Source organism: Mandrillus leucophaeus, unplaced genomic scaffold (genome assembly GCF_000951045.1).
Source record: "Mandrillus leucophaeus isolate KB7577 unplaced genomic scaffold, Mleu.le_1.0 Scaffold162, whole genome shotgun sequence".
NCBI lineage: Eukaryota > Metazoa > Chordata > Mammalia > Primates > Cercopithecidae > Mandrillus > Mandrillus leucophaeus.
The window spans coordinates 748697-773902 of NW_012101610.1; the positions used below are offsets into that span (position 1 = coordinate 748697).

The 25206-nt window shown below is 38.5% G+C and overlaps 1 protein-coding gene across 2 annotated transcripts in view; it reads right to left on the reverse strand.

The window, feature by feature from the left end:
• ACSM1 (acyl-CoA synthetase medium-chain family member 1) overlaps positions 1-25206 on the reverse strand; it is a 57821-nt gene that overhangs the window by 23234 nt on the left and 9381 nt on the right. For both annotated transcript variants that reach the window (XM_011976062.1, XM_011976063.1), the window contains 3 exons: positions 20111-20251; positions 19017-19176; positions 10143-10222 (listed from right to left, as the gene is read on the reverse strand). In XM_011976062.1, coding sequence (XP_011831452.1) covers positions 10143-10222; positions 19017-19176; positions 20111-20251 — 381 coding nt within the window. The remainder of the gene's footprint in view (positions 1-10142; positions 10223-19016; positions 19177-20110; positions 20252-25206) is intronic.

The following is a 25206-nucleotide window of genomic DNA, read 5'->3' on the forward strand; positions in this document are numbered from 1 at the left end:
CTTTGTTAGGGAGAGACATCCTAGCAAAAGCAGGTGCCATTATACACTAGAATTAGGAGAAGGAAAAAGGGTAAATATATATACGTATATAGGTATGCTTACCTAGTCCTCTATGCCCACACAGCAATATGGAATGAAAGGGAATTCCTAACTTCCGAGGGAACACCTATCAAACATCAGGGAGCAATTAGGCCCCCAAATTCTCCTTACCTCTGAATCTACTTCCTCCGATCCCTGCCTAAAGATAATTTTATGGAGAAGAGAATTTGCTTGTGTGTCTCCATCAGGTGCCTGTGTGGGTGCCCACCAAACATCTGAAGATCTATCATAAGCCACAGCATCTAGTGGACCCACCTGTACAGTGCAAATTGAAGGTTTGAAAAGCCTCGATTTGCTTTGCCTGTGCCTTCTGTTACAAGGGGCCTGTTTCTCATTATCAGTGGCCTCCCGGCTACAGCCACAAAAGTTTTTGCTTCTGTTTCAGTAGATTTGCTAACATGGAGGTGAGGGTATGCTTGTGTTTTTGCAGTAGATGAATGAACTATGTGGATGCCCTCAAGATGTGTGCGACCATGGAATGGGAGACTGAAGGGACCCATGGATTCCAACCATGGACCGGGTTCCCCCAGTACGAGCCATGAGCCAGTTGAATCTGAATGTGAAGAAGGAGTGAAGACCGACCAGAGTCACGGATGTTTAATGGACCAATACTTTCTGACTCAGTTCCTTTCTACCCTGAATACAAGAGACCCTAATAGTTAGGCAGGAATATCATCACCTCTATTCAGCATGAAGTTACAGAAGATGGACCTTCATCCTTCTGCAACCCCTAGGATTAAGGGTCCTCTTGTAAAAGGGAAAGGGGAGATACGTGGGAAGCATTCAAACCAGAGTAACTCCAGTTTGAATAAGGGCTAAGAAAAATGAAGCTGGATCACCAACTGGCAATTAAAGGCTGCACAGCCTATAATTGCCTTGCTCAATTAAAAGAGGTCACCTTTTATGCTAGTAATAATGATAGTAATAATTATACCTTCTCTTTTACAAAAAAGAGAAAGGGGGCATGTTGGGAAAAAGCTGAGTGTTAGGAAGAAAGCTGAGGCAAGGCTTGCATGTCTGACATAATGTCCTCTGGAATGTGTCTAGACTTGCTGACTCCTTGCTTCTAGCCTTCCTAGGCTCCTAGATTGATTGTATTCCCATTATCTCAAGTAACAGAACATGTTCCTTATAAATGCTAAACCATTACAGCTGTAGATCATGTGCCTGCCCTTTTGACCTCCTCATTCTCACCACCTGTTTCTTTGTTGGATTACCAATAAATAGCATGGGCTTCCTGAGCTCAGGGCCTTTGCATCCTCCACAGTCGCGATGGACCCCCTGGTCCCATTTGACTTCTCAAACTGTCTTTTTCTCAATCCTTTGACTCCGCCAGACTTCATTGCCCCCACCACCTGGTGTTGGGTCTGATAACCCCAACATTTCTATGCCTTTCTCACATCCAGAAGAGACTGAGAATCTGATACCTTTAAAAGTCTGAAAAGAAACATTTACCATCTATTCTCTCTGAAGGAGTCTTCATGTATCTAACAAGGCCAGCTTTGCTAGCTAATGTTCTTCTTTTCTCTCTCTCTTAACCTTTCTTGCCACTCAACCTGATTTACCAATATAACCTGTTTCTGGCCATGCTCTCAGTCTGCATTCTTTTCTGTAGCCTCAGGATGGTACTGTAAACCAAAAATGAAATTTTAAGCACCCCAGCCAACTGAATGGACCCCTCCTCTCAGTCAATGGCATTCTAAAGTTAACCTGAGACGGGAGGTCAGGCCATGACGGAATTGGGTGATTGGATGTACCTCATTATACCGTCCTCCCTTTGGAATTCAGGCACAACTAACCAGCATTAACATTAAAACAGAGACCTTAAGATAATTTATTCTCTCTGAAGCCTGCTACCTGGAAGCTTCATCTGCATAATAAAAACTTTTATCTCCACAATCCCTTATCCTAACCCTCTCTTGTATTGATCCCAGGTCTTTAGATAAACTCAACCAATTGCCAATCAGAAAATCCTTCTATGACCTGGAAGCCCCTGCTTTGAGTTGTTCCACCTTTCTGGACCAAACCAATATACACCTTATGTATATTAACTGATGTCTTATGTTTCCCTAAAACATATAAAACCAAGCTGTAAACCAATTACCTTGGGTACATGTTCTCAAGATCTCCTGAGGCTGTGTCACAGGCATGTCCTTAACCGTGGCAAAATTACCTCTACATTGATTGAGGCCTATCTTAGTATTGGTTTACAGTATAAAAATTTCTGTAAATCATTGAGAGTCTGGGTTTTCATTCTGAAGGCTTCCATGCATACATGTTAAATAAATTTGCAATATTTTTCTCCTGTTAGTCAATCTGGCTCATGTCAGTGATTTTATAGTGAAACTTTAGGAGTCCAAGAGCCTATGGCCCTCACAGAATGTTGGTAGTGAGGACTAAGCTCTGTTTTTTTTTGTTTTTTTTTTTTTAATCTTGGCCAAATTCCTACCTAAAGGGTCTGGGGAGTCATGCCCTACAAACCATAAATTCTCACCAGATGGGTTTTATTTAACCCTTTATATCATGACTTACTTTCCAATCTGACTCTGGCATAGCATTACGAGACAAGGAAGAAAATCAAAATATTTTACCCCAGAACATATTTCTCTGCCATATCTTGAAATTGCCCAGCAAAGTCTCTTGTGGGAAAAGTCCACATTCTATAGGGAATCCCCTTTCCCCTTTGTTTTCTTTCTTTCCTTTCCATATCCAGGAGATAATCAACTAAGAGCCAGTCACCCTTTTAAATCCAGTAAGAAGCATTTTACAACCTGCTCTCTCTCTCTCTCTGAAGTCTGCTATCTGAGAGATTCCTCTGCACAATAAAACTTGGTCTCCGCAATCCTTTATCTTAACCTGAACATTTCCTTTGATCCCAGGTCTTCAGATAAACTTAATCAATTGTCAGTGAGAAAATGTTTAAATTTACCTATAGCCTAGAAGCTTCCACTTTGAGTTGTCTTGCCTTTCTGAACCAAATCAATGTATTTTTAAAATGTATTTGATTGATGTCTCATGTATCCCTCAAATATATAAAACCAAGTTACACCCTGGCCACCTTGGACATATGTTCTTAGGACTTCCTGAGGGCTGCGTCACAGGCCATGGTTGCCCACATTTAGCTCAGAATAAATCTCTAAACATATTTTACAGAGTTTCACTCTTTGTCAGCAATAGTTTGGTGCCCAAACACATGGGGCCTCAGATAAGACTCAGGACCCCAAAGGAGTTGCCCAAACTCAGAGCTAAGGTACCAGCAGGGCCCACTGAAGCCTACCTGACTTTGAGCTTCTCCTCCGGTGGAACTGGTAAGTCCTCCTGAACCCCAGACCTCCCTTTGGTTGATGGTCCTTGATTTATTCTGAGTTGGTTTTCTCCTAGGAAGTTGTTGTTTCAGGATCCTTATTCTAGTTCAGAGCTGCATTCTACATGGAATTCTCTCTTGCTTTTTCTCCTAAAATTTATCTTGATTTGGTTCATCTGTGTGCATTTGCATAAGGAATTGAACTGTTGTTTTCATAGATAAATGAGAGACTGAATTTTTCAGCTCCAAAGAGAAAGGGCATTTGCTCCTCTTAGTCAAAAATGTGCCCTGGGTGACCAAGGGCCTCGTGGGAGTGTCTGGGGGGGTTGACCCTCCCCAACGTGCAGCAGCCCTACAGGGAAATCCCCAACAAAAATTAATTTAAAATTGCTCATCCAGCAAATGCATATAAGGGCTGATCACCCAGGGTTTTGAGCCCTCTCAGAGGTCATAGACCTCTGGAGAGAGAAACCCAGACACCTGGGAGGGCAGGAATGACTCAGTGGTGATACACTGTGGAGTCCTGCCCACAAGCAGCACACATTGATCCATCACACAAAAACCCTAGGCTACAGCTCAGTTCCTCCTTTTAAGAAGAAAAAAAAGTGAGAAACAAATCTAAGAATAAGGAGAAAACAAGGAGAATGATCCTTTTCTGGGCACTCTGTAGGTTTTATGGCACCTCTACTTGCCAGAGTTTATATAAAATGGAAGTAATATGGTCTTTGTGCACATTTACATTAAGGAAAAAGATTTCTAAGGTCGACCTGCAAACTATAGAGTACCTAGGTTCTATTTGCTTTTCTGCCTGCTTTAAATCTGCTGTTACTTTTCTACTGAGATAAAAACCACCGTTTGGATCTAACTGTTTTTTGCAAGCTGGCAAAGTTGTATTTATCCCATGGCTAAAGTACTGAAGTAATAGCTATGGGAACTTTGTGTGTGTGTGTGTGTGTGTGTGTGCATTTAAAGGCCTTTATCATAGGCTTCTATAATTTTATGTTCAACTGGCAATTGAATCCATTTTAATTTCCCTCTAGCATACCAGACTTTCTCTTTGTACCTTATGATGTAAATTTTACTATCTGATTTCACCTGAGTTGCCTTTAATATGCAAATTTAAGGCTATTTAGCTGACAACTGCCTAGGGTAAGATTTTTTAAAATGGCAAAAAGAAAAAGGTCTTTATGAGTCTATACAATGTGCTTCTACCAGCATGCCTAATACATCATATATTTTTGTGTGTGTATACAATATTTTCACGACTAAAAATATATGAAGAGGCTGGGCCCAGTGGCTCCTGCCTGTAATCCCAGCATTTTGGGAGGCTGAGGTGGGCAAATTACCTGAGGTCAGGAGTTCGAGACCAGTCTGGTCAATGTGGTGAAACTCCGTCTCTACTAAAAGTACAAAAATTAGCCGGGTATGGTGGCACATGCCTGTAATCCCAGCTACTCGGGAGGCTGAGGCAGGAGAATTGCTTGAACCCGGGAGATGGGGGTTGCAGTGAGCTGAGATTGTGCCACTCCAGCCTGGCTGACTAAGCAAGATTCTGTCTCAAAAAAAAAAAAATCATAGTAAGATAAAATAATATATACACACACACACATATATGAAGAGCTCTGATTAACTGGCTTTTAAAAAGTGCTTAAATCAGATACTAAAAAAAAAAAAGACTAGTTAAATGCTTTTTCAAGTTCACGTGACTTAAGTAAAATCTTTACTTAAATAAGATTTTATTTTAGTAAAGATTTAGCTGGCTTTAAAATTATTGGTCAAATATCAGCAATGTCTTTAGAATTGTTAGCATTTTGTTTGCACCTATTGATCAAGTCGTTTCATGTTTATTCCCGCAGAATACTATAAGATTTGCGGTGTTATAAACTATAAAACCCAGCCCAAGACAGAGTGATCTTTGATTGTATATGCTTATGAAACATTGTTGGCTTAAATGAAAACAGCTAAATACTGAGTTATTGGTATAAATATCCTTAAAAGTAACTATAAGTTTTATTACTTAAGTAAACACCTGAAATTCTCAGCTATAAAAATGGTTAATAGAAAAATAACTTTAAAAATATTGGCTATCACTTTTTTGCAAATAATCTAGGTAAACTACTAAATTAATCAGGTAAATGTAATGGAATAAATGCTTGTAAACAAACTTGTCGTCATTTAGGATCTAAGGTTATTATTTGATATTAAGTATCTGGGTAATTTCCAATTTAAGAATTTTTTAACGTTTTTATTAAAGGTAAAATATCTTTGTCTAATTCAAACCTTATTTAAGGGTTATATATGAAACAAGGTAAACCAGGCAATAAGGGCGATATAAAGAAAGTTATAAAAATGAACAGGTATTTTTGACAAAAAAATTTAAAAAGGCTTAAAGAAAAGATATTTTATATAAGAAAGAATCTTGTGTGGTAAATTTTTGTTCAAAATAAAAATGATGGGATTGTATAAGAAAGAGGTGTATTTAATATAAAACAGTCTGAACACTTGTGAATGTACTATGTAAGTCATAATAACATCAATAAAATAAATTTTTAAAGGAGTTATGTAATTCCATTGTCTATAACTAAAAATAATCATAATAATCTTTCTAGAGATGGGTCTTTAATATTTTAAAAAACACACTAGTACAAAACTAAGTAATTTGTTAAAACAAGATTTTATTAGCAATATTGAGTTTTTTTTTTTTTTTTTTTTGAGACGGAGTCTCACTCTGTCACCCAGGTTGAAGTGCAGTGGCATGATCTGAGCTCACTGCAGCCTTCACCTCCTGGGTTCTAGCAATTCTCCTGCCTCAGCCTCTGAGTAGCTGGGACTATAGGTGTGTACCACCACCCCTGGCTAATTTTTCTATTTTTAGTAGAGACACAGTTTCACCATATTGGCCAGGCTGGTCTCGAACTCCTGACCTTGTGACCTGCCCACCTCGACCTCCCAAAGTGCTGGGATTACAGGTGTGAGTCACCGTGCCTGGCTGACTTATTTTTAATGCAAGAAGTTTTTCAATTTTTAATTGTTTCTTTAACATTCTTCAGATTGATATCTTAAAAGTGCTATTCTTTCTCTTTTGAAAAGGCCTTGAAGGATGGCTCTCTCCTTCACCTTTTGTTGGCTCCTGTAACTTTTACTAGTTATGTAAAGTAAGGGAGAAAAATTGTTTTTGAAAACAGGCAAATAAAGTAACTTTTGAGCATGTCTTTTATTCTGCATGCCTGTTATATCTCCATATTTGTATGTGTCATGTGGAAGTGATATTTCACTTCAAAACTACATGAAAGAGTTCTAATCAACTAACTTTAAAAATGTAAGTGCCTATCAGATTGGCAAAAGCTAGCTCAGATGCCCTTTTAATTTACATAACCTTGATAATCTGTGCTAAAAATTTAATTTGGTAAATTTAATCTTAAAACTCTCCAGTAATTTAAAAGTCTTAAAGTCATGTTTTAACCCTCGGTTTTGCCCCCTCCAACCCCCCCAAACTGAAAATTTGGGTGACTAAAAAGTTAAAATACTAGAAGCACAAAATATGCATTTGTTAACATTTTATAAACACAAAGATGTCAATTCTCAAAAAAATGTAAGTTTCTTTTTGGTTAAGAAACATTTAAGAGTTGCTTTATAATGAAGGATAGTAACTCTCGTAACTGTCAAACTATAAATGTTATTTATCTCTCCTTATTTACTTTAAGGAAGCCAATATCACGGTATTCTGAAGACCATATGAATCTCTCTCATTTGACATCCCATTGGGCCTGGATCTATTTCACTGCTAATGCTCTGCTTCCAAAATTGTACAAGTTGCCTTCCTCTGGGCCCAGGAACTATCATGGAAGAGGTGGGAATGTAAGATTGTAAGGGCCAGCTTTGAGGGATAAAATTAGGACAAGATCAAACCCTCCAAATCAAGAAGAGGGTACAAAAAAAAAATGCCTAAACAGCTGGTAAAACAAGTTTAGTTGTCTTCTAAACTATTATGTGTCACTTTTGCATACATCCCAACCACAAAACTTTTCTGCTTACTGTAAAATTTAAATATATATATATATTTACTAACAGGATAAAGTACCTTGTAACAAACCCTCCTGGGTATAATACTGCCAGTTATAAGTTGTGAAGATAAATACGTCTATACAAATATACATATTTTAAATTATTTTTCAGAACAATGCTCATATTTTGAATAGCTAATTGCTATAAGTCTGTAACAGAAACCAAGCTTACAGTAACTCAACACATAAAAGTTAAAAAGAAGCCAGTCTTGTAACTTTGTCTTTTGGTTCTATTGTCCGGTTTTTTGTTTGTTTGTCTGTTTGTTTGTTTTTTCAGACAGTCTCTCTCTTTTCACCCAGGCTGGAGTGCAGTGGCACGATCTTGGCTCACTGCAACCTCTGCCTCCTGGGCTCAAGCAATTCTCCTGCCTCAGCCTCCTGAGTAGCTGGGATTACAGGAGCCCACCACCATGCTCAGCTAATTTTTGTACTTTTGGTAGAGAAAGGGTTTCACCATGTTGGCCAGGCTGGTCTTGAACTCCCAACCTCAGGTGATCTACACACCTTGGCCTCCCAAAGTGCTGGGATTACAGGTGTCAACCACCACGCCCAACTTTTTTTTTTTTAACTTAAAATAATTTTAAGAAGTAAGGAATGCCTGTCCATATCCATTCCTATCTGGCCTAGAACAATTAATTGGCTATAAGTCTTTTGACTCCTAAGGTCCTCAGCCATGGGCAGTCCTGCCAAGGAAAAAATGACAGTGCAGAATTATGACTTCTCCTGTGACAAAATCTTTTCTCTCCCAGATACCAGTATATGGTCCAATTCAAAAGTGGTGGCAAAAAATAGATTCGTCTACTGTTAACAAGTCTATAACAATTTAGATACCGAGGGACCGATGTTTCTTGCATTTAATTTACACCCTCCTCAGGATGCTTTATCTATGGAAACACATTGACCAGAAAAGATACACAATTTATTAAATTCTGAGTTAATGTTGGTCCCCAATTTCCAAATAAGATTTATCATAGGGTTCAAATAACTCTTAATAAGTAAGGTAACCACACTGTGAGTCTGATCAAAGAATATGATGATTCATGCAGTGTTTATTCTGGCTGATTGATTCGTTTACTGCTCTCTGATGCCACCTATAACCTTGGATGTCCAAATCTTCACTATCTTTATGATAGACATTTTCTTGTAAATGTTATGCCAGATACAGCAAAAGGGAAAGGCACAATTAAAGACCCGGATCACGATAGCTCAGAACATAGATCTGATCTGGGATTTTTTTAAAAAAGACTAAACCCTAAGCCTGACTCCATCTTGTCCCTTAAACTCCATGTCTTCCCCCCATTATCCAAAAAGCTAATATTTAAAACTATTACCATCAAATCGGAGGACCAAAGTACACAAAGTGGGCAGAGTCTCAGATGGAGTCATTAGTTATGCCCTGATAAGATGTGTACCGAGTTTGGACCAAGGCCATCATCTGAGGAATGTTGCAAAACTTGGCTGTCATAAGAACTTTGAAATACAGATGAAAACAGAATACAGCCAGACTGAAGCTTCAGCAGTAAAATCAAATTATAATTCAGAGTTAGCTCTGTAAGGGCAATCATTAAACTCTGATATTTTAACTTCTATGTCTAAAACATGTTAACTCTGATTTTTTGAAGCAGCCATTTCAATTTCAGAGTCCCTAAAAGATACATAAATTCCTGTAAGTTTCAAAGAGTGTATTTTGGTGTAGCTTAAAATTAACTCTCACACATAGGAAGATGCAAAAATAAAGTTGTATTAAGATAACATCACACACCCAACAGCCTGGCAAAAATTAATAAGTCTTACAATACCAAATGTTGGCAAGAACGTGGAACAATGGAAATTCTCCTGCCCTGCTTATATAAGGAAGCATACATTGGAAGATCGTGTGGTATTGTGTTGTATCAGTGTGACCCGCAATTCCTTTCCTTGAAAAACTCTACAGAAATGCATGCATCAAACAAATCCTAGGACAGACCAGTGTGTGTGTCCTAGGATTCTATGCAGCATTAATCATCAATAGCCTCAAAGTGAAAGCTACAGAAATGTCCATTAATAGTAGGACTGGTATAAGAAATTGTGGCATTTTCATAAAATAGGATGCTGCACAAAATGAAGATAAACTACAGTAATATGCAACCACAGGGACACATCTTAGAAACATAATTATTATGTAATAATGTAGCATTACATGTGTGAAGTTCAAACACATGTAAAATAAAATTTTGGTTAGGGATAGTTCCTTAGGAGGTAAATTATAAAGGCAAGTAAGGAATTAACAACATAAAAGTCAAGATAGTTGTTTCCTTTAAGGGAGATGGAAATCTCTGAGGTGCTGGCAATGTTATGTTTTTTTGACTTGGGTGAATGGTTACACAGGTATTTTCTTTTTAATAATTCATTAATCTGTAAATTTCTGTCTTATGCATTTTCTGTATAATTGCTATTTCACAATTCAAATATTTAAAAAGGAATCAATCCACAATCATGCAAGGCTCACTGAGTTTCCTTTGGATCTCTGGATCTGCTTTAATTTAACTAATTAACTTTCGATCATTATCGCCACCAACACTTAACACAAACACACATACACACTCCCCAAAGAACCAGAGGAAAAACAGACCATAATGTATCAGATTACTTAAAATCCTACGCAAAGATGTTGTTACAAGCCACTTCTACCATACCTGGTGAAATCTTCCTGCAGAATCATTCGAAATATAGATGGTGCCCCATAAAACTGGTTGATGGGGTATTTCAACAATGCCTGGAAAGGGAAGAGAGAAGAAATTTTATTTTTACAGTTAAGATTAAACTAACAGCCAATTATTAGCAGTCTAGTTCTGACCTTCCCTCTAGAAGAGCCCACTTATTCATTTCTTAATCATTTAAATACACATATATTGAGCATGGATTTCATACATGGTATGCATCAGGTACTGTTGGGGAAATACAAAAAGTGAGATAATGTTCCAACTCCTATGGTGAGTAGGCACTAATAGGATAAAACAGGACTTGAATGATAAGGCAGAAGTTAGTAGATGTCGTAAGAAATATTTGAAGTACAAAAGTTCTGTAAGAACACAGGAGAGGGAAATACTCCTAGTTGTGTGTCCCAGGGGGCTTGATGGAAGAGGTGGTATTTAGTCAGGACATTAGCAAATAGATATGGTGTCTACAGGCAGAGAAACAGGGACTATCTTGGAGATAGATGAAATAACAAGAAATAGGGTCTCGGGAGCTAAAGAAACATTTAAGTCAAGTCAAATAATATGATTTATTTGGATCCACTGGAGAGGAGCAATAATTAAATTTAGGAAGATAAGGTAAGTTGGAGTCAGGTTATTTAGACTACAAAATGTTTGGTATTCATGATTAATTAGTTGGATGTATTCTCTTTTCAAGTTTCAGATCAGCGTGGAGATACACTAAGAGAGTGAAGAACAATAAAGAGAAGAGAAAGTGGGTTTGGGTGTCTTCATTTAAATCCTCTTCCTTAATTTGTCCATAATTCTATTTCCTTATCTGTAACATGGGAATGTCCATATATTCCATGTAGTATCATGATTAAATATAATTGTCATTTGTGGACAAATCTGGCTCTACTTTCAGTCCCTCCCTTCATAGACCCAATCAGCTTTCAATCTCTAGCCTCTACCTCTTTAATATCTCACATTTATATATGCTTTTAAAATGTTTGTCCTACTCTCACCCTTGGCCCACTGCTCCTACCCCAACAGGTGTCTTTCCATGTCTGTGAAGGTCTCAGGCCCATGCCAGCAATGTCTGTGTCAGTAACCTCACTCCAGGCACAGAGAGTTGGATTGGTGACTTGGTGACAGACAATTACCTTAGGCTGTGTTGGTAGAAGAGCTGAGGCAGGACTGGCTTGTCTGTCATGATGTAAAAGAGTCTTAGAACATGTCCTGGGTCCAGGGCCTAAACACCCTCATGGCCTTTGGAACACCAAACTCTGTGCCAAAGGGTGGAAGGCTGCCCTGCTGCACCATAATCTAAGCCCAGGGCATAAAACCCCTCGTGGCTTGGATGGAATCCAGGGCTCAGGGGATAAAACCCCTCATGCACAGATTTGTTGGTTGCTCTCCCAGGCTTGTAAACATGTTCTCCATTATCTCAGGTAGCAGAGCATCTTACATATGCATCAAAGAAAATGCTAAACTGTCACAGTTACGCTTGATGCACCACTACCTTTCTACCCCCACGTCCTCACATCCTCACCTCTTTACCACCACATCCACATGTCCTCACCACCTGCTTCTTTGTTTGATCACCAATAAATAGTGTGGGCTTCCAGAGCTTGGCCTTCACAGCCTCCATATCAGTGTTGGCCCCCTGGACCCACCTTATACACTCTTGTCTTTTCTCATTCCTTTGACTCTACCGGACTTTGTAGCCCCCACAGCCTCATGTTGGGTCTGATCACCCCAACATTCGGACCACTCAGCCTCTAGTTGACCTGGACTGGTTATCTGGGAAGGGGGAATGTCAGCCCTGAAATGCTGTGATTGCTATGTTTGACTATGTGCACCTAAAGTAGCAAAAGTAGTTCTACAAACAGAAAGAAGGAAACAAACCTATAGAGAAAAGCAGAAGAGACACTGAAGCTGCCTTGATTCTTAGTATCTTTCTAGTTTCTGTTTTAGATCCTTACCAAGCTCATATTGCTCTTCTACAGAATAATGAGCTATTCTAATTCCCCCTTCCATGTATTTCTTTTTCCACTAAGCTATTTTGAAGTAGGCTTCTGTTACTGGCAGCCAAAGGAGATCTGCTTAGTAGGTAAGAATTAGATATCATAGGTGTCTGAGGTCTTTCCCAGAACTTGGCACTAAGTAGGTGTTCACCAAATGTGGGCTCTGGCTATTATCATGTAAGTCGTAATCTATGACTCCTCTTGGTGCTTTGCAGCTTTCAGTAGGGGTGTGGAACAGACAGCAGGAGACTCCTGCAATAGATTTGGCAAGAAGGACTAAGTTGACAGGGGTGGGCAGAGAGGAAATAGAAGGAATGTTTTGTTTTACTAATTTGAATAGTATTTACTTATTTATTTTTGGTCTAAATGCCCCCTTTAAAAGTCAGAGTGGCAAGATGGATAAACATAAAAGACCCAACTGTCTTCTGTCTTCAAGAGGCCCATCTCCCATGTAATGACATCCACAGGCTCAAAGCAAATAAATGGAGAAATACCTGCCATGCAAATGAAAAACAAAAAAGAGCAGAAGTCATTATTCTTATATCAGATAAAACAGACTTTAAGCCAGCAATGATTAGGAAGGACAAATGAGGGCATTATATAACGATAAAGGGTTCAATTCAACAAGAAGACTTAACTATCCTGAATATATGCACACCAAACATTGGAACACCTAGATTCATAAGATGAGTTCTTCTTGACCTATAAAAAGACTTTGCTAAACAAAAATAGTGGGGGACTTCAACAACACACTGAAAATGTTAGACACATGATTGAGGCAGAAAACTAACAAAGAAATTATAGACTTAAACTCAACATTTGACCAACTGGACCTAATAGACATCTACAGAATAATTTACCTAACAACCACAGAATATACGTTCTTCTTGCTCCCACATGGAACATATTCTAAAATTCACTGAATGTTCAGTTATAAAGCAATTCTCAATAAATTAAAAAAATCAAAATCATACCAAGTACATTCTTAGACCACAGTGCAATAAAAACAGAAATCAATGCCAAGAAGATCACTGAAAACTATACAAAAACATGGAAATTAAACAATTTTTTCCTGAATAACTCTTGGGTGAACCAGAAATCAAAAAAGTATCTGAAATTAATGAAAATGAAAATAGAGATACCATCTACCAAAATCTTTGAGATGCACCTGAAGCAATGTTATGAGGAAAGTTTATAGCACTAAATGCCTTCATTAAGAAGTTAGAGAGATCTCAAATTAAGAATTTAATATCACTTCTAGAGTAACTAGGAAAAAAAAGAACAACTAACAAACACCAAAGCTATCAGAAGAAAATAAATAATTAAAATTAAAAAACTGATTGAAATTAAGATGCAAAAGTTTATACAAAATATCAATGAAACTGAGAGCTTGTTTTTCAAAAGAATAAACAATATTGATACACAATAGCTAGATTAACAAAGAAAAAAAAATGAGAAGATCAAAATAAGCCCAATCAGAAATGACATAGATGATGCTATAAATGGTCCCACAGAAATATAAAAGGTCTTCAGAGACTATCATGAACACATCGATGCACATAAATTAGAAAATCTACAGGAAATGGATAAATTCTTGGAAACACACAACCTCTCAAGATTGAATCAGAAAGAAAGTGAAAACCTGAACAGACAAATAACAAGTTCTGAAATTGAATCACTAACTACCAACCCCCCAAAACCCTGGACAAGATAGATTCACAGCTGAATTCTAACAGATATACAAAGAACTGGTACCAATCCCTCCATAACTAATCCAAAAGATTGAGGGGAAGGGGTTCCTCTCTAACTCATTCTATGAAGCCAGAATCATTGTGGAACCAAAATCTGGCAGACATACAATGACAAAAGAAAACTCCAAGTCAATATTCCTGATGAACATAAATGCAAAAATCAACAAAATACTAGTAAACTGCATATCCCACAGCATATCAAAAAGTTAATTCACCATGATCAAGTAGACTTTATTCCTGGGATGCAAGGTTGGGTCAACATATGCAGATCAATAAATATGATTAATCTCATAAATAGAAGTAAAAACAAAAGCCATATGATCCTCTTAGTAGGTGCAGAAAAAGCTTTCAAAAAATCCAATATCTCTTCATGATAAAACCCCTCAATAAATGAACATACCTCTACATAATAGCCATCTATGACAAGCCCACAGCCAACATCACAATGACCAGGCAAAAGCTGGAATCATTCCCCTTGAGAACTGGAAAAAGAGTAGGATACTCACTCTCACCACTCCTATTCAACATAGAATTGGAAGTCCTAGCTAAAGTAATCAGGCAAGAGAAAGAAATAAAAGATATTCAAATAGAAAAGAAGTCAAACTAGTTTTGCTGACGATATGATTATATACATAAAAAACCCTAAAAACTCTACCAAAAGGCTCCTGGAACTGATAAACCACTTCAGTAAAGTTCCAGGATATAAAATCAATGTACAAAAATTAGCATTTCCATACACCAACAATGTTCTAGCTGACAGCCAAATCAAGAATACAATCCAATTTACAACAACTACTAAAAATGAAATACCTAAGAATACATGTAACCAAGGAGGTGAAAGATGGCTACAAGGAGAACTACAAAACACTGCTGAAAGAAATCAGAGATGACACAAATAAATGGAAAAATATTCCATGCTCATATATTGGAAAAATCAATATTGTTAACATGACCATATTGCCTAAAGCAATGTATAGATTCAGTGCTATCCTTATTAAAATACCAATGTCATTTTTCACAGAATTAGAAAAAAACTACTCTAAAACTCATATAGAACCAAAAAGAGCTTGAATAGTGAAAAGAACAAAGCCAGAGGCACCATGTTGCCCAACTTCAAACTATACCATAAGGCTACAGTAACCAAAGCAGCATTACTGGTACAAAAACAGACACATAGACCAATGGAACACAATAGAGAACTCACAGCTCTTAGTCATGTGGTCTTCAGCAAAGTGAACAAAAATAAGCAATGGAGAAAGGACTTCCTATTCAATAAATGGTGCTGGGAAAACTGGCTAGCCGTATGTAGCAGAATAAACCTCGGCTCCTACCTTTCACCATATACAAAAATCAACTCAAGATGGAGTAAGGATTCAAATATAAAACCTTACACTGTAAATATCCTAGAAGAAAATCTAGGAAATACTCTTCTGGGTATTAGCTTTGGCAAAGAATTTATGGCTAAGTCCCCAGAAGCAATTGCACCAAAATCAAAAATTAACAAGTGGGACCCAATTAAACTAAAGAGCTTCAGCACAACAAAAGAAACTATCAAGAGAGTAAATAGCTTACAGAGTGGGAGAAAATATTTTCAAACTATGCATCTGACAATATCCAGAATCAAATATCCAGATTCTACAAAGAATTTAAGTTCTTTGTAGATTCCAATATGTAATGTCTAATTAGAATTAATATCTAGTATCTTCAAGAACATAAATCAACAAGTAAAACCCAAATAATCCAATTTAAAAAATGGGCAAAGGACATAAACAGACACTTCTCAAAAGAAGACATGCAAGCATCCAACAAACATATGAAGAAATGCTCAACGTCATTAATCAGATAAATGCAAATTAAAACCATAGTGAGATACTATCTCACACCTATCAGAATGGTGATTATTAAAAGGTGAAAAATAAATGCTGGTGAGGCTTTGGAGAAAATGGAATGCTTATATACTGTTGATAGAAATGCAAATTAGTTTAGGCACCGTGGAAAGTAATTTGAAAATTCCTCAACAAACTTAGAACTACCATTTGACCCAGCAATCCCATTACTGGGTATATATCCAAAGGAAAATAAATGGTTCTCCCAAAAAGACACATAGGCTCATATGTTATTGGCAGTGGTATTCACAATAGCAAAGACATCCAACTGACCTAGGTGCCCATCAATGGTGGGTTGGTATAAAGAAAATGTGCTACATATGCACCATGGAATACTATGCAGCCGTAAAGAAGAATGAAATCATGTCCTTGGTAGCAACATGGATGAAGCTGGAGGCTGTTATCCTAAGTAAATTTATGCAGGAGTAAAAAACCAAACATCACTTTTTCTCACTTATAAGTGGGAGCTAAACGTTGAGTACACACGGACATAAAGTTGGAAACAACAGATGCTGGAGATAACAATAGGCACTATGAGAAGGGAGGGAGAGGGAGGGGGTCATGGGCTGAAAAACTTATTGGGTACTATATGCACTACCTGGGTCATGAGAATATTCTTACTCCAAACCTCAGAATCATGCAATATACCAATGTAATGAATCTGCACATGCACCCTCTGAATCAAAAATTTAAAAAACTTTTTGTCTTAGTCTTCAATAAGATGGACTAATACAATATATAAATTAAAAATTATTATGAATAATTCATAAAAATAGTAAGCGGGAAATAGTAATGCAAATGCTTTTTTGGTAAATTTGTAGCATTTTAAACTTTAAACACTTACTAAGGCTTAAAATACATAAAGACCTTTTGGGACACTCTCTATAGCAGCAGGAGAATTAGGCATGAGAGTGGGAAGGGAGGTCAGTCTTGTTTGTGGTGCTTTAAGTCTCAGATGCAGAATGTGGTACAGAAAATAACGATGGTGACACAGGAGGAGGCATTGATATAGAGGCAGGGAATGAGATATGGGAAGTGCAGTTTGACGTTCTGGAGGAATGATCAGATGGGCTTTACCAACTAGCAGGTTGGAAATGTTTTGCTAGCCTGAAAAAATCAGCTTGAACCGGGGAGACTAGACCCTAGGTACAGTCCTGACAGCCACCTGCATTGATGTGCTTGCTGAGGAAAACGGAGGTGAAGGAAATTGCTTAGAAAGAAAAGGAACAGTAAGGGCAGACCATTGGAGGACTGCAGTATTCAGGAGCAGGCTAGGTGAAGCAGAGGTGGCTGCAGCAAATGGAGAATATTCTTTGGTGAAGTTTAGTATTATGCTGGAAAAGGTGGGTTGACCCGGTGTATAACAGGTTCAAAGGGAGGAATTTTAGGATAAGTACACTGAATATGTTTATGGACTGAGGGTGTAAAACTAGCGAAAAGTGAGAGACTGAAAATACAGGAGAAAATGCGTAGTGGATTAAAGATTAATAAAGAAATACTGTTTCTCCAAGGCCAGGAGATAGAACTCTGCAGTGGTTGTGCAGAACGGGTGGATTTTGAGAGGTGGAGGGCAAGGTCTGCCTCTGAGAGGGAAAGCAAGGATGTGAGTGGAGACATAAAGAAAATTTTGGGGTGAAGGGGCATATAGAGAAGGAGTTCATGCAGGTGACTTAAATTGTCATCATGATGTACTCATCTTAAAAACAGCAGCAGCAGCTCCCACTGATAGAGTGTTTTCTATGTGCTGATGTCAGGGTTAAATACTTTACACATATTGCCTCTATCATCTCATTAATATTACCTAAGATTTTATGAGGTAGTAATCATTTTTTTGGTATTTAATTTATTTAATTTTTTTAAAATTATACTTTAAGGTCTAGGGTACATGTGCACAACGTGCAGGTTTGTTACATATGTATATGTGCCATATTGGTGTGCTGCACCCATTAACTGGTCATTTACATTAGGTATATCTCCTAATGCTATCCCTCTCCGCTCCCCCCACCCCATGACAGGCCCCAGTGTGTGACGTTCCCCTTCCTGTGTCCAAGTGTTCTCACTGTTCAATTCCCACCTATGAGTGAGAACATGTGGTGTTTGGTTTTCTGTCCTTGAGATAGTTTGCTCAGAATGATGGTTTCCAGCTTCATCCATGTCCCTGCAAAGGACATGAACTCATTCTTTTTTATGGCTGCATAGTATTCTATGGTGTATATGTGCCACATTTCTTAATCCAGTCTATCATTGATGGACATTTGGGTTGGTTCCAAATCTGTGCTATTGTGAATAGTGCCGCAATAAACATACGTGTGCATGTGTCTTTATAGCGGCATGATTTATAATCCTTTGGGTATATACCCAGTAATGGGATGGCTGGGTCAAATGGTATTTCTAGTTCTAGATCCTTGAGGAATCACCAGGATATTAACAGACACTTCTCAAAAGAAGACATGTATGCAGTCAACAGACACATGAAGAAATGCTCATCGTCACTGACCATCAGAGAAATGCAAATCAAAACCACAATGAGATACCATCTCACACCAGTTAGAATGGTGATCATTGAAAAGTCGGGAAACAACAGGTGCTGGAGAGGATGTGGAGCGATAGCAACATTTTTACACTGTTGGTGGGACTGTAAACTAGTTCAACCAATGAGGTAGTAATTATTAAAAGTCCTATTTTGCAGATAAGGAAACTGATGCTCAGAGTGGTATGTAACCTGCTAGTTAATTTCAAAGGAGGGATAAGAAGCTAGATCTGTCATATTCCAAGGGCTGTTTTTAAACATTTCATCATATTGAGTAAGAACACACACACACACACACACACACACACACACACACACACACCAGCTGCTTGTCCCTGGCAGCATCAGGGTCCAGGATCTGGGAGACTTGGACTTGTGCTTGCTTTAATTTTTCAGAATGCACATCCTGGGTCCCAAGTCCACAAAGGCTGATCTACAGGTCTGGTGGATGGCCCGGTAATATGCATTTTCTTCAAGGTCACGATTTGATGTCACTCGGGTATAGTGACTCAGATTCAGTGCTTCACACTTTGAGAAGCCCAGGCACAGGATCATCTTAGGCTCATAGGCTTCTTTGCTTAATAAAGTATTATTTTTTTTTTTAGCAAGGTCCAGCTTTTGGCCTGGAAACATGGATTTTTTCTGGAATTTTGCTGATAGTGGAAGTTGAGTCTTCTTACCTGTATGATGACCTTGGTGTCAAACTGTGGCAGATGGTGGATAAAGACTGTACACCCCGCTGTCCATGGCTCCACCAGGGTCCCCATGGTAGCCAGAATCCATCCTGAGTCTGACAGGCACCAGGAGACATCAGATGTCTTCAGGCTCCGTATTTTCCTGCTAACTCCAAAATGCAGTGGCTTCAGCTGTGTGATCATGGCCGATGTGATGAAGGGCGTTCCGCACTCTGGTTTTTAGCTATGAACCCACCCCTCTCACTCTCAGTTCATGTGATTTGTGTGGGGCTCCATACCACCCTCAGCCCAGGTCTCAAAGGTGTACTGCCAAATATTTCCTGATTACGTACAACTGAAACTGGTTCAATCATACTACCTCTCTTGAACTGATTCTCCTCCAGTGTTCTCTGTATCCAGACATGTCATCCCTGTCCATGGAGTTGTCCAAGCCCCAAACTTTGGCATCGTCCTTGACCTCCTCCCATCTCCCATGTCTATCCAGCAGATCTGGTGCACTCTATTTCCTAAAATCTCAACTGTGTTAATTTCCATCATATCTCTGGCACCTGGTCCATGCCCTACTAGCTTGCACCTGGATTAGACTAGGAGCCTTTAACTGCTTTTCCCTAACTCTATTCTAACTTTCTCCAATCCATCCTCCATCCTGTAGCCATGGTGATCTTATCAAAATACAGATTTGATCAGATCTCCTCCCTAAAAAACCTTCAGTATCTTCCCACTATTTTCCTAATAAAGTCCAAAATCTACTACAAGGTCTGCAAGCCCTGTCAGGTTTGTCATGTGTGTGGCTTGTGGAATGTGTGCTGTCTCTACCCACATTTCCTCACACCTCCTATGAAGATGCTCTGATAGAACCTAAACGTGCCTCCTTTGTCACTCTGAGGCCTCTGTCAGCAAACATTTAGGACCCCCAGCCTTCACCTCTCAGACCCTGAGAGGTCTGAACCAAAGACAGTGAAAGGGAAAAGGAGAATGGAGTCACTTCTACTTACAGCTCCTTTTCCAAGACACACACACACACACACACTTATCCCACATCTGGGATCCAGCCTCTATGTCGGTGCCCTCTTTCCTACCTTGTAGGGAAGGAGGGTTGTAAGGCCAACCCATGAGAGTGTTTTGCCATCTTGGGGAAGCCTGTGGTCCCACTGGTGAAGAAGATGACCATTGGGTCCACAGTCTTTGACTTAATACAGGTGTGTTCTGGAGATGCTGATCTGCAAAGGGGTTCAAGACAAAAGGAAAAAAAGTCATTATTGCTGTTTCTTCATCTTCTGGGGAAGCAAAAGAAACATAAGGCATGGACGGGAAACTGGGAGTTTGCAACACTAGAGGAAAACTGGCTCTCGCGGTGTTAGGCATCACAGGGACTTGATGGGTGATTTGGACATGTGGACCAGCATTTTTTTATTTGAAAAATTGGTAAAATACAACGAATCTTTAAGTAATTTAATGAACATTTAAATAGCACTTGCTATGTTCCAGGCAATGCTCTCAGTGATTTACAAATATGAATCATTCAGTACTCAGAGCAACCCTAGGAGGTGAGTACTACTCTAATCATGTCCATTTTGCGGGTAAGGAAACTGAGACTTAGAGAGGTTAGGTAATTTGCTTGGTAATATACAGCTAGCAAGTGGCAGAGCCAGGATTCAAACTCAGTCTGCACCCTAGTCTGTGCCCTTAACCAGACTGCTAAGCTTGTTTTTTTAAAATTAAACTCTGTGACCTTGGTGATGAGGGGTGGGGAAGAGAAAGAGAGAAAGGGTGAGAGTAAAAAAATTATATTTAGCCGGGCATGGTGGTGGGCGCTTATAGTCCCAGCTACTCGGGAGGCTGAGGCAGGAGAATGGCGTTAACCGGGGAGGCGGTGGAGCTTGCAGTGAGCAGAGATCGCGCCACTGCACTCCAGCCTGGGCGACAGAGTGAGACTCCGTCTCAAAAAAAAAAAAAAAAAAAAAGTTATATAGTAAATTCTTGTCCTGAAATAAATTAACTTGTTATTTTTTTTAAAAAAAATGTTCATAAGTCAGAAAGTTGAGACATGTCAAAAAAAACTGTCTGTGAAAGTCATAAAAGAAAAAAAGTTATAAAAAAACTTCATGCCAAAAATATCATGTAATTTATATGTAATTTAAAAGTAATAAGGCCTCCTGAGTACTATTGAAGAAACAGTTTATGTGCAAGGTGTATAAGAAAAGTAAAATGTACCTTTGGTAAAAAGATTATAAGGAGGCATAAGAATGTAGATTTTTACCTACATTAAGAGGTTAAAAAATCATTGTTTTTAAAGTTTTAGCAGGTTTTAAAACGTTAATTGTAAAGAAAATTCTGTGCGTCAAAAATTATAAAACATTAAAAAGATTCTATAAAATCTTACCTTATGATCAAACATGAAAAATTGGATAAATATGTTTACAAGGTTTTATTAAAATTAATAACACACTAATATAAAGGTAAAATTTAGCTTAGCTGGTATAAAAATCATACAAACAGCATTATTAAATATAAAATGGTGTTTAGCTTTTTTTTCGGTCTAAAAACTAATAAAAATAGGTGCTAAAGAAAACGTTCATTTTACTAGAAGATCATAGAAGTTAAAGACTTAAAACAAACTTTGGCAATTAAGACAGCATACCAAGATGCAAATGCCTGGCTGAAATGGATCAAATATTCCATCTGCACGTTAAACGAAAGTAATTGTTATGCTTGTGCACATGGCAGGCCAGAGGCCCTAATTGTCCCTCTTCCACTAAGGTGGTTCTCCAGTCAACCAGGGGTGGGCTGCATGGTAGCTCTTTTCCAGGATTCTACAGCCTGGAGTAATAAGTCGTGTCAAGCTCTTTCTGCTATATCCGGAAGTCCAGCACCCTGCGGGTCAGCCCCCGAGGGCCATCCAGCTTCCGTCTCCCAACACTAAGTTCACTTCGTGTCTCTCACGGCAAGGAGGAAACTTAGCATTCCTTGGAGACCTGAAGAGATGCAGTGAGCTTAAGAATTTTCAAGAGCTTGTCAATCAGTCAGCCCTTGTTCATCCCTGAGCGGATGTGTGGTGGTATCATGGTGGACCTTTACTGGACACTCTGCCGAATAACTGGAGTGGCACTTGCACTTTAGTCCATTTGGCTATGCCTTTTCACCCTGGCATTTTGTCAATCAGAAATAATAATAATAATAATAATAATAATAATAACAAGACATCGTAAAGTGAGAGAAGCCTCTTACAGGTCTTTCAACTCTGACATCTATTTAGATGCAATTGGAGAAATACCAGATCAATTTTACCTTGAAATTAACCACAAGAAATACCAGATCAATCTAAAGCTTGAGATCAAATAGTTACAGAATTTAAATCAATATTTTGGTAAATGACAGTCAATAAAAATATATATTAAATAAACTACATCTATTACAACCAACAGCAATGAGCTTCTCATAAGTTAAAAAGAAAAACTCACATCAGTCCCAGCCCTGAGGCTACCCGACCTGATAAAACTCTTTACACTCTATGTGTCAAAAAAAAAAAAAATGGCAGTTGGAGTTTTAACCCAGACTGTAGGGTCCTGGCCAAGGCCAGTGGCCCATCTCAAAACAACTAAATGGGGTTTCCAAAGCCTGGCCCCCATGTCCAAGGGCTCCGACAGCAATGGCCCTGTTAGCACAAGAAGCAGATAAGCTAACTCTTAGGCAAAACCTAAATATAAAGGCCCCCCATGCTGTGGTGATTTTAATAAATACCAAAGGACACCATTAGCTAATCAATGCTAGACTAACTAGATACCAAAGCTTGCTCTGTAAAAAATCCCCGCATAACCATTAAAGTTTGCAACACCCTAAACCTGCCACCTTGCTCCTGGTATCAAAGATTCCAGTTAAACATAACTGTGTAAAAGCATTGGACTCAGTTTATTCTAGTGGGCCTAACCTCTGAGACCATCCTTAAACATCTGTAGACTGGGAGCTGTACGTGGATGGGAACAGCTTCGCTAATCCCTGCAAAGTGACTCTGAAAAAGACGACAAGCCCTGCTCCAGTCACACCTGGAAGCTGACTGGTCCACGCATGGCCGAAGCATGAGGAAACTCATCGTGGGACTCATTTTCCTTAAAATTTGGACTTGTACAGTAAGGACTTCAACTGGCCTTCCTCAGACTGAGGGCTGTTCCCAGTATATACGTCAAGTTACTGAGGTAGGACAAAAGATTGCTACAGTCCTATTATTTTATAGTTGTTATAAGTGTCCCAGGACTCTAAAAGAAACTTGTTTGTATAATACTATTCTATCCAAAGTATGTAACCTAGGAAATAACCAACCTGATGTGTGTTATGACCCATTTTAAGCCTCCCATGATCACAGTTTTTAAAATAAAATTAAGTTCTGGTCCTTTTCTAAGTGACACAAGTAAAGTAATAGCTAGAACAGAAGAAAGAGGGGTCCCCTAAAATGTAACCTTAAAATTTGACACCTGTGCCACTATTAATAGTAAGCAGCATGGGATGGGATGCGGTTCTCTAGGTTGAAAAAAAAAAGTTACACAGCAGAAAGTAAGTATATCTGTCAAGAATCGTATTTATATGAAATGTGTCAATACTGGTCTTGTGTCACTTGGGCTACCTAAAAAAAAATTAAATAAAAAAAAGATCCTGTTTAGCTCCAAGAAGAAAAAGTCAGCCCCTCCTGCATGAGTGGGAGCTGCAATCCTTTCAAACTAGCAATCACAAAACCCTCAGAATAATAATAATAAAAAAAAACCAACGTAGCATAAGGCATTGATTAAAAAAGATTAGATCCTAGCGTAAGCATCCTGATAAAAAGAGAGGTTCAAAGACACTCTCCAGACTGAGTATTTCAGACTTTCTGTAATAAACTAAATGTGCCAGTACCAGAGACTCCAGGAAAAAACAGAAATTTGTTTTTGCAATTAGCAGAGCATGTAGCCCATCTCTAAATGTTACTTCATGTTATGTTTATTAAAACACTGTAATATGAGATCAATGGCCATAAGAAGCCCGAGAATTAGTGCCTACAGACCCAGTTCCTGATGAATTCCTGGCCCAAAAGAATCATCCTGATCATCTCTAGGTTCTAAAAGTCTCAATTATTAGACAGTATTGCATAGCTAGAAAAGAAAAAGGATTCACTCATCCTGTAGGGTGGCTTAGTTGTCTTAGGCAAAAGCTGTATAACAGTACCACAAAAACAGTCCCACCCAGAATCCCACCAGGACTAGGTTGCCCCCACCGGGTTATACTGGATATGTAGACATAGAGCCTATGCTAAGCTGCCTGACCAGTAGACAGGTGGTTGTGTTATTGGCACTATTAAACCATCTTTCTTCTTACTGCCCATAAAAACAGGTGAACTTCCGGGCTTCCCTGTCTATGCTTCCCGTGGAAAATGAAGCATAGCCATAGGTAATTAAAAAAATGATAAATGACCTCCTAAAAAATTATATAATACTATAGGCCTGCCACTTAGACACAAGACAGCTCATGAGAATACTGGACCCCCATTTATATGCTCAACTGAATCATACAGTTGCAACTGTTTTAAAAATCACCACTAATAAAATCGGTCACGCCTTGACTATTCTGGCCTGGCAAGAAACTCAGATAAGAAATGCTATCTATCAAAATACATTGTCTCTCAACTACATGCTAGCAGCAGAAAGAGAGGTCTATAAGAAATTTAACCTTACTAATTACTGTCTACACATAAGTAATCAAAGGCAAGTAGTTAAAGACATAGTCACATGTGCCCGTACAAGAGTAGCACAAATTTGACCCTGAAGCCATGTTTAAAAATTAGTTCCTAGCACTAGGAGGATTTAAAACTCTTATAATAAAAGTTACAATTGTAATAAAAACCTCGTTACTGCTCCCTTGTTTGCTACCTGTACTTCTTCAAATGATAAAAAAGCTTCATCACTACCTTAGTTCACCAAAATGCTTCAGCACAAGTGTACTATATGAATCACTATCAATCTATTGCACAAGAAGACATAAATAGCAAAAATAAGAGTGAGAACTCCCACTAATAAAAAGTGAGAGTCTCAAACGGGGGGAATGAGGAAAGAGAGAGACCCTCTCATATTGTTTTATATTGTTTTATACTCAGTATCTGTTTTAAGAAAAAACAATGAAGTAAAACTAAAGACAGGCAGCCCAGCGC